The following is a 15,770-nucleotide window of genomic DNA, read 5'->3' as shown; positions in this document are numbered from 1 at the left end:
GTGTTATTTTTCTTTTTCACATTCATCATTTTAAAAAGTATAATGGAGTCAAAACAAATATTTAGAAATATTTTATATATTCATCTTAGCCGACGCCTTCCCATGATGCATTAGAGTCACCATATTGCTTTATGGAAACTGGAAAAAGCAGCTCTCATCAAACGTCGAATCGTTTGTTTATATTTTGACTAGTTTGTTATCAGTCTATGGGTAAGTATATATGATAATGGTAATGATCCATTGAAGAAAAAATGCACTATCGATTTTGTTATTAAGATATTCCATTTAATCACAGATAATTCAAAACAAAATAAGAAATGTTCTGTTTTGTTTTGACAGAAGGTACTGTAGAACAGAGAGCTGACGTTGCTGGTTTTGGAAAACTGACCATAAGGCTACATAACTATTATTGAAATTGTATAATATGCCCTTCCTTTTCAATTGACGAAGTCATTCTTTTTTTTCTGAATTATATTATACAATGTATTCTCCATCTGTTTCATTCTGTGTACCTACAGTACTCCGTATACTAGTACATATTTGTATGGATTTAGACATGTCAGAATTGTTTTTCACACCTTGGATAGTCCAACCTAGCATTATTAAAGACGTCTGTTTGCAAGAAAGCTCTTGTTTATCTCGACTATGAACTTTTATCGGCGTTTCTGCATTAGTACTAGTTCTTAACAAGACTATTAATTTGTCAAAAGATTTCTGCGTTGAGTGATGCCATTACACACCTAATTTTGCTGGTCTCTGTTTTATATCAGCTTGTCTACCAAAAGTAGTAATTATAATATAAACAGCAGACCAACGGAACCATTTAATTAAGGCTGCCCTTGCAGCTAATAGTTCCTAATAGCATATAAGTGCACTCACCAATATCAAGTACAAATATGGATACAGATTTTCTGACTACAGCATTGCAACTATTTAACACCACAAGAATACAGGGCTTTATGTTGGTATTTTTATATTTAAACTGATCAAATATAAAATCTTCAGAAAAGTTCTGATTTTTTTACCAAAAAGAAAAAGCCCTGTTCTCAAGTTGGCACTTTGTTGAATGTTTTCAACTATTCAATTCTCATTGTATGGATGGAAATCACACGCCTATATCAAAATATTCATTTGAAAGGATATTTGTATTGGCCATGTTCACATATCTCTCTTGACACAAGGCAATCCTAATGGCTATGCTAAGACAAGACTTGAAAGCTATATATAAAATGTAACATTGAAAATAAACAACCATGGAATTTTAGTGACTGACAGAGGCCAATATTGACAAAGTCAAATGCATGCTTGTTTACAAACATATAGCAGTCTAAATGTGATGCAATGCATCCTGTTGACCTTTGTTTTTAGCAATTTCAGATCACTATTTCTCAGAAATCTGAATGGTCAAAGTGATGATGACATATCAGTATGTCGCTTCAATATTCCGAAGAAGAATCCATACTCTCAAGGGTCTTCTGGATGATATCTTATTTTACTAAGAATGCAATAGAGACTGGTATTTTGTTTGTTGGTACCATTGAATAATCAGTGATGTACTGAAGCATTCTTTTTCCTGAGTAGAAAAACAACCAGAATTTGTTCTTCGTATGGTAATGGGCAATGCTAACTAGTGTTTATACATTAGTTAAACTGTTCAGTTGGGTAACAGCAAAGATCTTTTAAGCCATTGTTTTCCATATTAAAATAACCATTTCTCATTTTATTAATAGTTACAAAGAAATGAGTGATTCTTGAACAAGCAAATATAAAATGGATCCAGAATATGAAAAAAGGCTTCTCAGACAACAGAATGGTCAGGTGTCCCCATATGCTTCAGTAAGTGGATTTTATCATTTGCTTAAAAAAATGTAATTGAACCTTTCAAAGTAACAACATGAAAATGTATTAACACATTGTATTTGTATTTAACCTATATTGAATGTTTATAACCTATATTGAAGTTTCATTTTAGCAAGTTAATGTTAGAAAGTAAATATAGGTAACCAATAAAGGTATATATGTAGACACGAGACAGGTTCAGTTTGTCCAAAGCTCATTGTATGACACTGGTGACTGCTGGTTATTGCAATTTTGTATGAATTGTTTTATTTCAGCCCCTTTCATTGAGTCCTAGTCCAGTTGCATCCCCTAGTAAAGATAAATATGGAGATAGATTCATTCCCAGTAGAGCTGGGGCAAGTTGGCACATCAATTTCAACATGTCAAAGGTAAGTTTAATGTGAAATCAATACAATTTAGTATGTGTCCTTTGAAAATAATATATATTACGAGGCTAGCTCTGTTTTTAAAGAGGTGTTCTGTTTAATTTAAAAAAATAAAAATTTTTAATGTTAAATTTAATATTTGAAATTTTTTATGTTCAGAACATACTCAGAAAATTGTGATTCCTGTTACAAAATGTTTGTGAAAAAAAATATAAAAGTGTTATGTGGTGAGCATAATTGCCATAAAAGTTAATTAAAATATGTCTAGCTACACTAATAATTTAGTTATTAGATAGGGTAAAAAGAAATAAACACATATACTTCTATGTATTTGTAACAAGTGATTTCTGTAAGAATATTTTATTTTTTATCTTAATATAAGCATCCTAAAATTCCAGTGGGTTATCACCATTTACCCAGGTAATGTACCATCTGTGTGATTTAATATTCAATTATTCTTTATATATTTGTAATGATGTATTTTGGCAAACAGGAAAGTCCTATACCTTCACCAACACCTAGTACCAAATCAAAGGAACAGACCACCAGTGACAATGTTAAAGATGGACTTGCATACTCTTGCCTTTTAAGAAATGAATTACTGTCTGCTGGAATTGAAGATCTGAAGGTATATCTTTTTAAGACTAATACCAGAAGTCAATTGTGATATCTCTTTGCATATGCATATGCCCAGTTAACAAATATATCAGTTATATTTTAGCCTATAAGGTCTTTTGAATGAGGCTTGTTTTTAAACAGTTAAACTTGAAATGAAATGTCTACGAAATTCAATGTTTGTTTACAGGATCAACAACCAGATGAAAGAAGAATTCTGGTTCCAAAAGAAAGTAAAAATTTATTTAGGGTAAGTATCTGCAATATGAAGAAAGCAATAAACTTTAGTCAAGGTTGTTCAATTTAATACTAGCCCATAGGTAGATTTTGAAAGGATGTCCCCAAAATGATGTCAAGTTCAACAAAAAATGTTGTCCTCGTCTGAATATTTGTGACAACATGAACAACACTAGCAAACCATCTGCATATACATTTATCCTAGTGATGTAGAGAACACATGCAGCCTTCATGTGTCAGCCCAGAACTTTCTGTATGTCCATGAATAAAAATCAGCTTTTTGTTACATCTACATGGGATTCCTTTGTATACATTTACCATAAATATGCGAAGTGCATAACAGCACTTTTAAAGTATACCATAGTTTCATTTGTGACCTTTTTATTGGCAGTATCATGTACCCAGAAGAAGTCTGGACTTTAGCGATTCATCACCATATTCATTATCACCAGTTGGTAGTAAAAGTCAGAAACTCCTGAGATCACCGCGCAAGGTAAATAATGCATTATCACTTTGGTATGCGAGTCAATCTGTAGCACAGCTTGTGATCAAGATATCTCATGAACCCCTCAACAGATTTATCTCATTGATACGAAAGTATAACATCAAAATTTTACCTGTGATCAGATTTTGAAAATCTTCAGTTGATATCTTGAGAATTTTACCTATAATTACATGATGAATCTTGAAAAATTGTTATGCGACTGGTTAAATGTCAAGTCTCTGTGAGCAGGGAATTGCTTTGCTTTTATTGTTTTATCTATAAAAAAAAGTATAGTTAATCTGTTTCATACTAATGTAATATTTATTAATGCTTTCACTAGATTGTGGCAGATTATACTGATATCAGTCTTAAACTTTTGATTTGCTTTAAGGTTGTTATTGTTAAATTACCCTTGTGTTGAAGCTTGACTTGTAGTGTATTTTTACTTCAGCCAGGAGGCAATGTGTGTATTGTACATTTATTCTGTGATTATTTACAGGCTGTCAGAAAGATATCTAAAATACCATTCAAAGTTCTGGATGCCCCGGAGTTACAGGATGACTTCTATTTGAACCTTGTGGATTGGTCATCACAGAATGTATTAAGTGTGGGGTTGGGAACATGTGTGTATCTGTGGAGTGCATGTACTAGTCAGGTAAATCATTGAGGAATATTGTAATTAAATGGGTAAGGATGGATCATTGATTAAAAATTATGAAAAATAAAACAAAACCAATTCATAGATGCCAGATAGAAAAGTTGATTATTCAGTAGAGCTTAGAAATTCAAATTTAGACATTTTTTCTTCAAAAGCTACAAACTATTGTTATAGTATTTATATATTTGGAGGTAACTTACAGTTCAAATAATAGGAAGGCTGTTATTGCCATTTATGTGTTTGTATTAGGTACAGTTCAATATAAAAAGTAAATACAATTATACACATTGAAAGCTTCCAGAACTATGTTCAAGAATCTTATAATTTACTGTTTTTATAAAAACTGATCATCAGTTATAATCAGTTATGTATAATTCAATTAACAACTATGAAAATGGAACCAGTTCCTATCAGAAATAAATCATCAATATTCTACTGTTGGTACAGTTTTCTCCCATGCTTTTGTCTCCCACATAATGGATTAATACTGACAAATTTGTTGAAATACTTATTACAGGTAACCAGACTCTGTGATCTATGTAATGATGGCGACACTGTAACATCAGTATCATGGTCTGAAAGAGTAAGTATTTCACTTGATGAGTAGTAGTCTTCCTGTATGTTCTATATCTGGTTAACAAGATTTGAAAGCTTAGAAATAATTAGATGTTTTTGAATTAGCTACATATGTGACAGATTTTATGCCCTGTTGTGATTTTCATTTTAACATCCATTTTTCTGCAGGGTCATTTGGTAGCTGTAGGGACACACAAAGGTTATGTACAAATTTGGGATGTAGCTGCTACTAAGAAACTGAATACGCTTGAGGGCCATAGTGCTCGAGTTGGTAAGAATTGATAGCAAAATACATTGTGTTAGCTATAGATATTTATCTTGCATTGCACATTATTATACTGCATTGTATATTTTCTTGATATCTTAAACTGGACCTACCTTTTCAAGGAGATTTTGAAAGAAGGAAACAGACAGAAGTATGACTCTTATTGAAAGATACTTTGGGAAAATTTAGAGAAAATTTACATATCTTGTTAGACAAGACAACATTTGGTCATCTGAACCAAAATATCTGGCAATATTCTTTACAATTTCACAGTGAGACTGTCAATGACCATGTGTTTGTTCTGTGGTTTAGAGTGTAATTAATGAATTTTTAGAAATTGAATTGTTCTGGATGCATGTTTCGATGTGTGTAACAGTGTTTGAGGTACATTGACTATAAAAGTATTTTTTAGAATAAGGATAATAAATTCTACCATGATTATTTGTAGACTGTGATAAAATAAGATATATGAGAATTGGTTATTAATCATTTATTTTTCGGTTGAATAGGAGCTCTTGCTTGGAACACTGATGTGCTCTCATCAGGAAGTAGAGACAGACTGATTCTGCAAAGAGACATACGATCACCTAGCTTAGTACCCGAACGCAAATTGAGTGGCCATAGACAGGAAGTTTGTGGACTGAAATGGTCACCAGATCACCAACATTTAGCTTCAGGAGGCAATGACAATAAACTGTATGTGTGGAATATGAACAGCACAAGTCCTGTACAGACATACAATGAACATTTAGCAGCTGTGAAAGCCATTGCCTGGTCGCCCCACCAACATGGGCTGTTAGCCAGTGGTGGGGGTACAGCTGACCGATGTATTCGCTTCTGGAACACGCTGACTGGTCAGCCACTCCAGTGTGTAGATACAGGATCACAAGTGTGCAATCTAGCTTGGTCAAAACATTCAAATGAATTGGTATGTATTGATATGATCGTGGTATAGCATTGCTTTGTCAGTTGATAAAAGTGTTTTATCTGACATGCTATTCATTACACTGTTACTAATATAAGAAATAAAAGGAATTAATAAGTTAATTGCACAAGGTAACCATCATTCACTTGATAAGGGAGATAACTGGTATGAATTTAGCTACTTGTGCAAGATTTTAATTTCGCTTTCCATTTTCAGGTCAGTACTCATGGTTATTCACAGAATCAGATACTTGTCTGGAAGTATCCTTCATTAGTACAGATTGCGAAACTTACGGGACACACATACAGGGTACTCTATCTGGTAAGTATTTTCTCAACATATACATGATTAGATAAAACTGGTAGTGTAAAGGATACTAAAACACAGTACGACCTGGAAAAAGGTGTAGTGCATACAAGGTACCATACTAATGTTGAAATGACTTTTATGAGACACTTAAACAGTTTATCTTTTCATTTGATTCTGAATTGAAATGTAAATAAGTAAATGACTGACATGAAAACATCAAGTTTGGTTGATCGTGATCGATTGAAAAAAAGGTGAGTATTGGTTGTAGACAAAAAAAGAGGGGGACAATAGGTATACTCCAAATCTCTTTAATATACTGCTGATATCGAGGACCTGAAAGCTATCACATAACCAATGTTTGTACTTGTCAAATGCTGTATGAGCTTATAAGTGTAAAGGGCTACCAACCAAGTCAAACTTTGTTGGAAATAAATTGTACTGGTTTTTTTTTGGTTTTTTTTTTTTTTGTTTTTTTTCAAATATGAATACATCATATACATTTCTTACAGACATATTGTAGTTTTACTATGACCTGGCCATTAATTTATGGGAGATTCTCATATTCCTGGAATGGAATAATTGGATAATTTCATAAGATAAAAATGTATTTATTCTTGATTCATTCAACTTGTTATATTACATTAATTTTAAATTTGAAAGTATGACAGAAAATTGTCTAAGTGTGTAAATTTGGACATATTGCTAAGCTAGTTGATAATGAGGAAATTTACTGTATTGAAATGTACATTAAATCTCCAGTTAGTTGGAACACACAGATAGTTCGAACACACTTTTTTTTCTAGAAAAACAATATTTTTTTAGCTAGTAGTTGTTTGAACTCTGGTTGTTTATAACGGACACTATTTCGGATAGTTCGAACTAGTCAAATGAAGAATGTAAAGTAAGATTTTTTTTCCTGCAAACTCCATTGAAAGCTTGCGACAACTGACTCAGTAAAAATGCCAAGACTTTTTGATTGATCAACAGGCACATTTAGGTTATTGGATTGTATGTGCGATCAATATTGAGTGCGTCTGTGACACAAACAGAACAATATTAATATATGTCACATATGTTAGCGTTAATTCAGTTTTTTTTTACATTGCAAAATACACCACCACACATGAGACGGCTGATGGCAACTTTAGGCCCGGACAATGTATAAATAACATGCGATATAGTATATTCGCGTCACACTGTATGGCAAACTAAGAAATCATCTGTGTATTATCAAATATATATATATAGCATAAACTAAGCATTTTGATGATTTAATTGTGACTTGACATCTCATAATTATTGCCAATCAAGGTATTACCTGAAAACATGCGCCTTCACGCTAGGTAGGCAGGCACCTCGAGGTGTTGCTTGCAGCGAAGTTGAAAGGATTGGTCGCCAGTCATGCTGAGTGACGTGATAAGCATTCATATATCCAGTCAAACAATCCACATGTGTCCAAGTTAGGGCTGGATAATTTTGCAGGTATCAAATAAGTTTGGTTGATAATATAATGCAACTGGGCATATATTTAAAAGCAAACATGTTGATGTTGTGACATCATTTTATCAACATATATCACCTATTTTTACAGTTGCACTTTCATAAATGCAACAGGTTAAGTAGACTATTCTTTCAATGTATTAAACGGACCATTCATTACAATAATATAGGGATAGTTTTAAAATAAAACATATAACCATGCGAAGACTCGTCACTTACGTATGTAGCCTTTATATATCAATATGTGTAACTTAAACTTAAATGTCACAAATGAAGCGTGTACTGTTTTGGGGCCTATAGCTACACAGTGCCAGAGCGGCTTCACGATTAATATACAGTAACCATCATAATTATTGCAAAATGAAAAAAGTTTAACAATCAATTAACGTTGAATGAGATAAAATACTATCATTTTACTTGTTGAAAAATGTGTCTTGTTCAGGCTGATGTGTTATGTATCAGATTTACATTGGATGTGTCTAATATAATTTTACTCTGCTGAGATTTTCACTGATATCGACTCTGATAGTTCGAACTCATGCTTATTTTCTGAAGCATAATATCGAATAATTTGAACAGGTTCGTCAATTTAATTTTGTTTGAACTTAACAAAGGTTTACCTTATTTAATTTGGCTTATTCAATATGTATGTATCTAATTTCCATTCTCTATATATATCATTTATTGATTCTGCTGGTGGATGATGAATATTGACATGCTACCTCTCTTGAGTTTGAAACATGTCTTCTGTGCAATTGAGTACCTTTTTCTTTCAAATATGCCACAAAATATGGATATGAAACCATCCACAGAATCAAAAATGTGTTGTGGGATTTTTGGAATTGGAATTAGCTTGTCACTGATACTTGTTTTTTTCTCCATGCAAAGTACACCATCGTCTCCAGTTAAGATGAAAATCTGTAATTTGTCAATTGCCTGTATCATATGTGATTTATAATTTCAAACAAACTTGTGTATATCACTGGACTGTCTTGCCATAAGTAGTTCTCCTGCAGGGTTATCTATGTAGTCCATCACATTTATTGAGAGAGCTAGGACACATGTCTGGTTTGGTGCACTTTTATGGGTTGCACATATTGAGGTGTATTGGAACACTGTAGGGGGTATATCTCCATATCATACTGTATGTATTATGAGACTGCATTAAGGTCAACTTTTGTATACTCGACTAAAAGGGTAAATTTGTATCACAGGGTGTACTAGAAGCAAGCTTGTTAATTATTTCACCATGGAATTGGTGGTAAATGTGTTGACAATACTCTGTAGTATCAGGGCATCCAGTAGACCCCTGAGAGTATGTTTTTGACGATCTGACTCTTGAGTTTGAAGGGACATGTCCATTTGACATATGTTTTGACCCTTCAGATTGCTCAGAAATTGTGATTTGACTTCTGAAATTGCGAAAAGTCAAGGGTCAACTGGATGCCCTGAGTATGTGGTGATAGTGGTGTCCCCTGTAGTTTTTTGGATTCAGTTGTGCCCCTGCAGTTTGTGGAGACTGGTGTCCTGTGTATTTGATTGAGATAGTGTCATGCATGCTGGTACCCCACTAGTTTGTGGTGATGGTGATGCCTCCTGTAATTAGTTGAGATAGTGGTGCCCCACTAGTTTGTGGTGATGGTGGTGTCTCTTGTAATGGTAGAGATATTGATGCCCCACTAGTTGGTGGAGATGGTGGTGTCTCTTGTAGTGGTAGAGATCGTGGTGCCCCACTAGTTGGTGGAGATGGTGGTGTCTCTTGTAGTGGTAGATATATTGGTGCCCCACTAGTTTGTGGTGATGGTACGTGGTGCCTCTTGTAGTGGTAGAGATAGTGGTGTCCCACTAGTTTGTGGAGATGGTGGTGCCTCTTGTAGTGGTAGATATATTGATGCTCCACTAGTTTGTGGTGATGGTGGTGTCTCTTGTAGTGGTAGATATATTGGTGCCCCACTAGTTGGTGGAGATGGTGCACGTGGTGTCTCTTGTAGTGGTAGAGATAGTGGTGCCCCACTAGTTGGTGTTGATGGTGGTGTCTCTTGTAGTGGTAGAGATAGTGGTACCCCACTAGTTGGTGGAGATGGTGGTGTCTCTTGTAGTGGTAGAGTAATGATGCCCCACTAGTTGGTGGAGATGGTGGTGCCTCTTGTAGTGGTAGATATATTGGTGCCCCACTAGTTGGTGGAGATGGTGCACGTGGTGCCTCTTGTAATGGTAGAGATATTAGTGCCCCACTAGTTGGTGGAGATGGTGGTGCCTCTTGTAGTGGTAGAGATAGTGGTGCCCCACTAGTTGGTGGAGATGGTGGTGTCTCTTGTAGTGGTAGAGATAGTGGTGCCCCACTAGTTTGTGGTGATGGTGGTGTCTCTTGTAGTGGTAGAGATATTGTGGTGATGTTGATGCCTCGTGTAATAGGTCGAGATAGTGGTGCCTCCCGTAATAATTTGGGATAGTGGTGTCCTCTATAGTTTGTGGAGAGAGTGGTATTACTGTAGTAAGTGGAGATAATTATATGGTATCCCTGTAGTGAGTGGAGAGACTGATGCCCCTGTGGATTGTGAAGACAGTGGTACCCCTGTAGTAAGTGAAGATAGTGGTGTTGAGATCATGGTGTCCTCATTATTGGTTGAGATACCTGGCGCCCTCGTCGTTTCTGGAGATAGTGACATCCATGTAGTTTAAATATGTATGCCTTCTGTAGTTGTAGTGATAATAATGCCCCTTCATAGTATAATGAAGATGGTAGTGACCTTATAGGTTGATGACAATGTCTCTTTTATAGAGTGGGATCCCCTAAACTTCATAGAGATTTTGTGCCCCCATACTTTGAGGAAATGGAGATGGCCCTGTAGTTCTTGGTGACACTAGCCTCTAGTGACACTATATAGTTCATAATAGAGATGGTGTTTTCTCCTTTGATTAGCACAGACAAATGGCCCCTAGTGTTCACAAGTTTATTGTGGTTGTGATGCCCCCTGTAGTTCACTAGTTTCTGGTTGTTGTGATGCCCTCTGTAGTTCACTAGTTTGGGGCGGTTGTGATACCCCTGTAGTTCACTAGTTTGGGGCGGTTGTGATGCCCCCTGTAGTTCACTAGTTTCTGGTTGTTGTGATGCCCCCTGTAGTTCACTAGTTTCTGGTTGTTGTGATACCCCTGTAGTTCACTAGTTTGCGGTGGTTGTGATGCCCCCTGTAGTTGTGATACCTGTACATGTACTTTGTGTAGATACTGATGCCCCGTAGTTTGTAGCGGTTTTGGTGTCCCCCTATTCTTTGTTGAGAGAGTAATGCCCCTGAAATAGTTTGTGGTATAACTTTTTTTATTAGTACCCCATGTAGTTTGTGGAGATGGTGATGCCCCTCTTGTAGTTTGAGTAGATAGTACTAGTGGTGCCCTGGATGGTTGAACAGGTTTGCCTCAAGCTGTAGATCAGCTGGGAGCCGGCTGACTGCTGCTGTACACTTATCAGATGTTGTGTCTGTGGTAGCTGTCGTTCCCAGCCACAGCCAGGGGGATCACATTACTCCCTCACAGCAACATCATTAGCTCTGAGGACTGCAGCTTTACACCACTGACAAATTGCACCTTGATTAATGGGTCATATTAATATGCTGTTGAAACATCATTTGTTTCTTAACACCATCACAACCAATTAGACTTGCTACGCTATCCAGATTGATGTCAGATAGGAAAATTGTGTGTTTACAGACTGGAGATTTGTATCTACTGACATGGTTTATGTCGGAATGTCTAGTCTGTTGCAATTAAACTGTATGTTGTACTCTTAGTTTTATTGATATGTTTATGCAAGTAGTCTTACTAGAAAATTCAAAATCAAGTACATTGTACTGGTATATATTTACTATTACAACCACACAATGTTTAACATAACAAACAAGACCAAATATACATATTCTGTGTTGGATTTACCTTCATGTCATAGTAAACCAAATTTAGTGTATTAGACTGTATACTACATTTTACAGTGATTTGGTCAGTGTAGGAATACAGTCACAAAAAACCTATATGAATATGTAATATAAGCATTGAACTTTTACCAGATGCCAGTATACAGTCGATATAAATACAATTAATTGGGTGACAGTTAAATATTAATGTCACTCATACTTTTTATTTATATTCATTTGTCACGTAAATTGTTTTCATATTGATTAACATCCAGTAACAGTTCAGTGCTTAAATGCCATCTGACAGCAACACTTGGGAATATAATTTGTACATTATACATGAAGAAGCCCAGAAGATATGCTTCATGTGTACATGTTGTTAGAAGTTACGAGAAGTCACAGAATTTATAAAGATATTTTAAATGTTTTGTTCTTCCCAGGCAATGTCACCAGATGGAGAGGCAATAGTAACCGGTGCTGGAGATGAAACTCTACGTTTCTGGAATGTATTCAGTAAAACAAGGTCGACCAAGGTAATGAAAATAAAATGTTATCCCTGGAATTTCATGTTCATTCAGTCCAAACTGTCCAATAATGACCAATATATATTCTAATTTATTATAATTCATTGATCAGTAGTGTTATTTTACACCTTGATTAGTCAGTATTGTTTTGTCATAGCACATTACAGATTGTAGTATCGTGTAACAGTTCAGGTACCATACATTGCTGGTTATAGTATCATGTAAGAACAATGATTTATACCTGGCATTACAAAGTTCCTAAAATAAAAACATAAACAATTTGCTGCCAGAATTAAAATGTTTATGATGATAATTTTAAGTTACTGAAATGCTTCCTGCCAGACTGAAACTCAGATAATAATATTTCTGATGTTGCTGAAATGTTATGAATTTTGTGTTGTATCCATTTTAAACTTTGTATTAAAAAGCTTGAACAGCTAGCTTCATTTCACTGATTTAATCATTCTATCAGTATATATATATATATAACTTGTTTTCATTTTTTGCAGGAGTCAAAGTCGGTGTTGAATCTCTTTACACGGATCCGTTGATGAATGTAAATTTTCTGTGTACAAGGGCTAGCAAGACACATTGACACTGAGTGTCACATGTTGTGCCAAAGTATTACATTGTCAAAATGATAGCAACAGTCAGCAAGGACAGAACCCAGCAATTTACACCGCTCATTACAACAGAACTTTGCACAAAAAATTGGACACTCAACCATTATTAAAGAATGCGCCATATACTAGGCTAGGGGGGAATGGTATATCAATATATGAAAAATTTCAGTGTGAACGTCAGAAATGATGCACTGTTTTTAGTGATATCAATGTCATTCTTACAACTAGAGAGTTGATTTAATTGATGCCATTTTGGATCATAAATGCTGAAAAACATAACAATACCGAACCAGTGCAATCCTAGTACATCTGATAATGCATATTTGAATCTCTTGAGGCTAGCAAGCTGGCAAATTTCCGTGTCATGTGTATTTTATTTGTCAGTTATTCATTGTCTGTCATTCAGTAGAAAACACAGTGCTCCAGTTTTCCCGTATAAACTTCATAGATGTACTTGCACACATCTTTTACACCAGAAAAAAATCTAGTTTGTACACCTGGTATTCATTTCAGAAAAAATATAATAGGATTTGTCAGTAAAGTTTTGTAAAGGGGAATGGTGTAGTAGAAGTGGTGATTTGTAGTCAACTTGCTACTGATATTTGCTGTATTTCTCATTCAACTATGTAATGCTGTTTTGTGTGTCCATTTATGTGCAAGTGTTTGCTACTGCCAGGTGCAATTCATGACTTGTTTACATTTGTCAACAAAATTTGTGACTCCTGATTAATGTTACTCACACCTGATGTCCGGTGTTTGAATCACCTTGGTTTTTGTTCTGCAGGTATTTCAACCCAAGGAGAAGAATATGTTCACTTATTTAATGTAAAGTTTACCAGGCAGAGAGCATGCCATGTTGTTAACAGTTTTCTTGCATACACGTTTTTAATTTATTTTCCCCTTTTTATTATATATAATACCCTGATATTGAGTTGTTGTTTTGCTGGCAAAAATACTCTGGCAACAAACATTGTATGGCTCAGAGAGAGAAAAAAAAATCTGCAAAATTATACAAATATATAAACTATTAATATATGATTGTTGACCAATAAATAAGTCTGAATATTGTAGACTTTTCAACATACACTACCTAAAGTGTCCCTGGAAAAGATCAGATTGTTCAACATTTTTGCTATTTCATTTCTCATCCTTATCAAATCCCATAGTTCATACCGATAACATTTATTAGGCTGCCAGGCATGGTGTGTTGTCCCAACATGTAAACAAATCACAGTTTTATCAAGTCAATAATTTTGGTGCTATTTTGTTGAGATTTTTGTAAGTATTGGATGTAAACTTCTTTACCATTGCTGCCATAATCTTAAAAATTGTTGCTTGAAACAATTGAATCGGGAACAATAGAGATGTATTGTATTTTTTTTGCGACCATTCAAGAATTTTCAGTTCCCCAAACTTTCCATGTTCAAGTCAAAATGCTTTTAAGTTAATACTGAGGTATGTATGCATTCATTTATATTTCACAAATATTTAATGGCCAGTTCTTACATTAGAATGAAAACTTATCAATAATAAATTTTCTTTAGATACTCGCATCATGACAGGATATATTTTAATGATAATATAAGTAAAATGTTCATTTGTTGTATTATGGTGATATTATGTAACACTGGCTTTAACAGCTGAAGGATATAATTGACAGTGTTGAAGTTTATTAAAAAGTAAAACTATTTTAATTTAATAGGATATTTTGTATTTTAACACTCAGTGAGAGTTGGAAAACTACATTGGAGACTTATCCAAATCTATTTTCATTGATTTTAAGAAGTGACGCGGAGATTTGGAAAAATTATAGAACAATGCTTTTAAGTTAATTTGATGGTTTTATTGAGAAGTTTTTAATGAAAAAGTACACCATTGTTTCCTTAAGATTTATTAGAAATTGATTTTTTTTATTCAACGACTGAAGAAATTTATTAAATAATAATTTTCTTTGGCAAAATTGATTACTTGCATATCTGCATATGTTATATTTCATTATCTTCAAACAAAATTACTCCCAATTTTACCAGTTATTTCCACCAGGACATGCAAGAACCATATGCATAGCACTGATCATTTAATCTTCATTACATTTAGATTGTTGGGTGTTTGTTCATTAAGGGACTTAGTTGAGTGTATGATGTTTTGTCAGGGAATGTGTATAGGTACATGTGCATTGAAAGGTACAGTATCGGAAAACTTAATAAAAAAGATTATTGAAAATATGTGGTTTGACTTCTGTTTGATTTCAAAACTTTTTATCCAGCTAGAACTTAGTAAGAAATCGGGGACACTCTGACTAAAGAATTTAATTATTCTATGGTTAAAAATGTAAGAGGAAAGTCAAAAAATTTGGAATGTGCCAAAACAAATGTTAAAAATAAAAACCGAGAAAGGGAGGTGGAATGATTTCAAATTTAACAAGAGCTCAGTAATCGGAAGCATGATATGCCTGCCACTGGAAAAGCTACCACAGGAAAATGTAGCGTTCTTGACGGGTGTATAAAAACTCTGATGTATGTTAAACATAATTGCTTCTTGTAGTGAACAAAATCTTAAAGGAATTGAATAAGAAATAAAATTTTTTTTTACATTTTCTACACAATGCCCATGTTTGGCAATAAAAGGGGCATAACTCTGGTAAAAATAATCGGAAATTTCAGTAACACAAACTCGTTCGAGCTATTGTTGTGAAGAATAAAGGTAAAAGTTCGCTATCAAATAATGGTTTATGAATGAGCTTTACCTGAGCAAATATACAATGTCGTTATGCCAATAGTTGAAACACTAGCCGAAAACCCATAATATATGTTAAAACATAATTGCTTCTATTTGTTTTGTGCAAAATCTTAAATTTAATAAAAGAAAGAAAAAAAATCAATGCCCATATTTGGTCGGAGAAGGGGCATAACTCTGCTAAA

At 34.4% G+C, this 15,770-nt stretch overlaps 1 protein-coding gene across 1 annotated transcript; it reads left to right on the top strand.

Moving 5' to 3' along the window:
• The first annotated feature begins 98 nt into the window (after window positions 1-98).
• On the top strand, window positions 99-15,074 carry LOC117325509 (fizzy-related protein homolog). Its single transcript, XM_033881778.1, has 13 exons — window positions 99-210; window positions 1,731-1,836; window positions 2,115-2,228; window positions 2,719-2,853; window positions 3,031-3,090; window positions 3,469-3,570; window positions 4,061-4,216; window positions 4,737-4,802; window positions 4,964-5,066; window positions 5,570-5,988; window positions 6,202-6,306; window positions 12,143-12,235; window positions 12,736-15,074. The coding sequence occupies exons 2-13, from the start codon at window positions 1,771-1,773 to the stop codon at window positions 12,775-12,777; spliced, it is 1,461 nt and encodes a 486-aa protein (XP_033737669.1). The 5' UTR covers window positions 99-210; window positions 1,731-1,770; the 3' UTR covers window positions 12,778-15,074.
• The last annotated feature ends 696 nt before the right edge of the window (window positions 15,075-15,770 follow it).

Source organism: Pecten maximus, chromosome 4, assembly GCF_902652985.1.
Source record: "Pecten maximus chromosome 4, xPecMax1.1, whole genome shotgun sequence".
In the NCBI taxonomy this organism is placed as follows: Eukaryota; Metazoa; Mollusca; class Bivalvia; order Pectinida; family Pectinidae; genus Pecten; species Pecten maximus.
The sequence above is the reverse complement of the archived record's forward strand: the minus strand, read 5'-3'. Positions and strand labels throughout refer to the sequence as shown.

Coding starts and splice junctions, on each gene's coding strand:
- LOC117325509 (XM_033881778.1), top strand. CDS start 1,771: ATGGATCCAGAATATGAAAAAAGGCTTCTCAGACAACAGAATGGTCAG. Junction 1,837..2,114: donor AGGTGTCCCCATATGCTTCA/GTAAGTGGATTT, acceptor GTTTTATTTCAG/CCCCTTTCATTGAGTCCTAG. Junction 12,236..12,735: donor GTAAAACAAGGTCGACCAAG/GTAATGAAAATA, acceptor CATTTTTTGCAG/GAGTCAAAGTCGGTGTTGAA.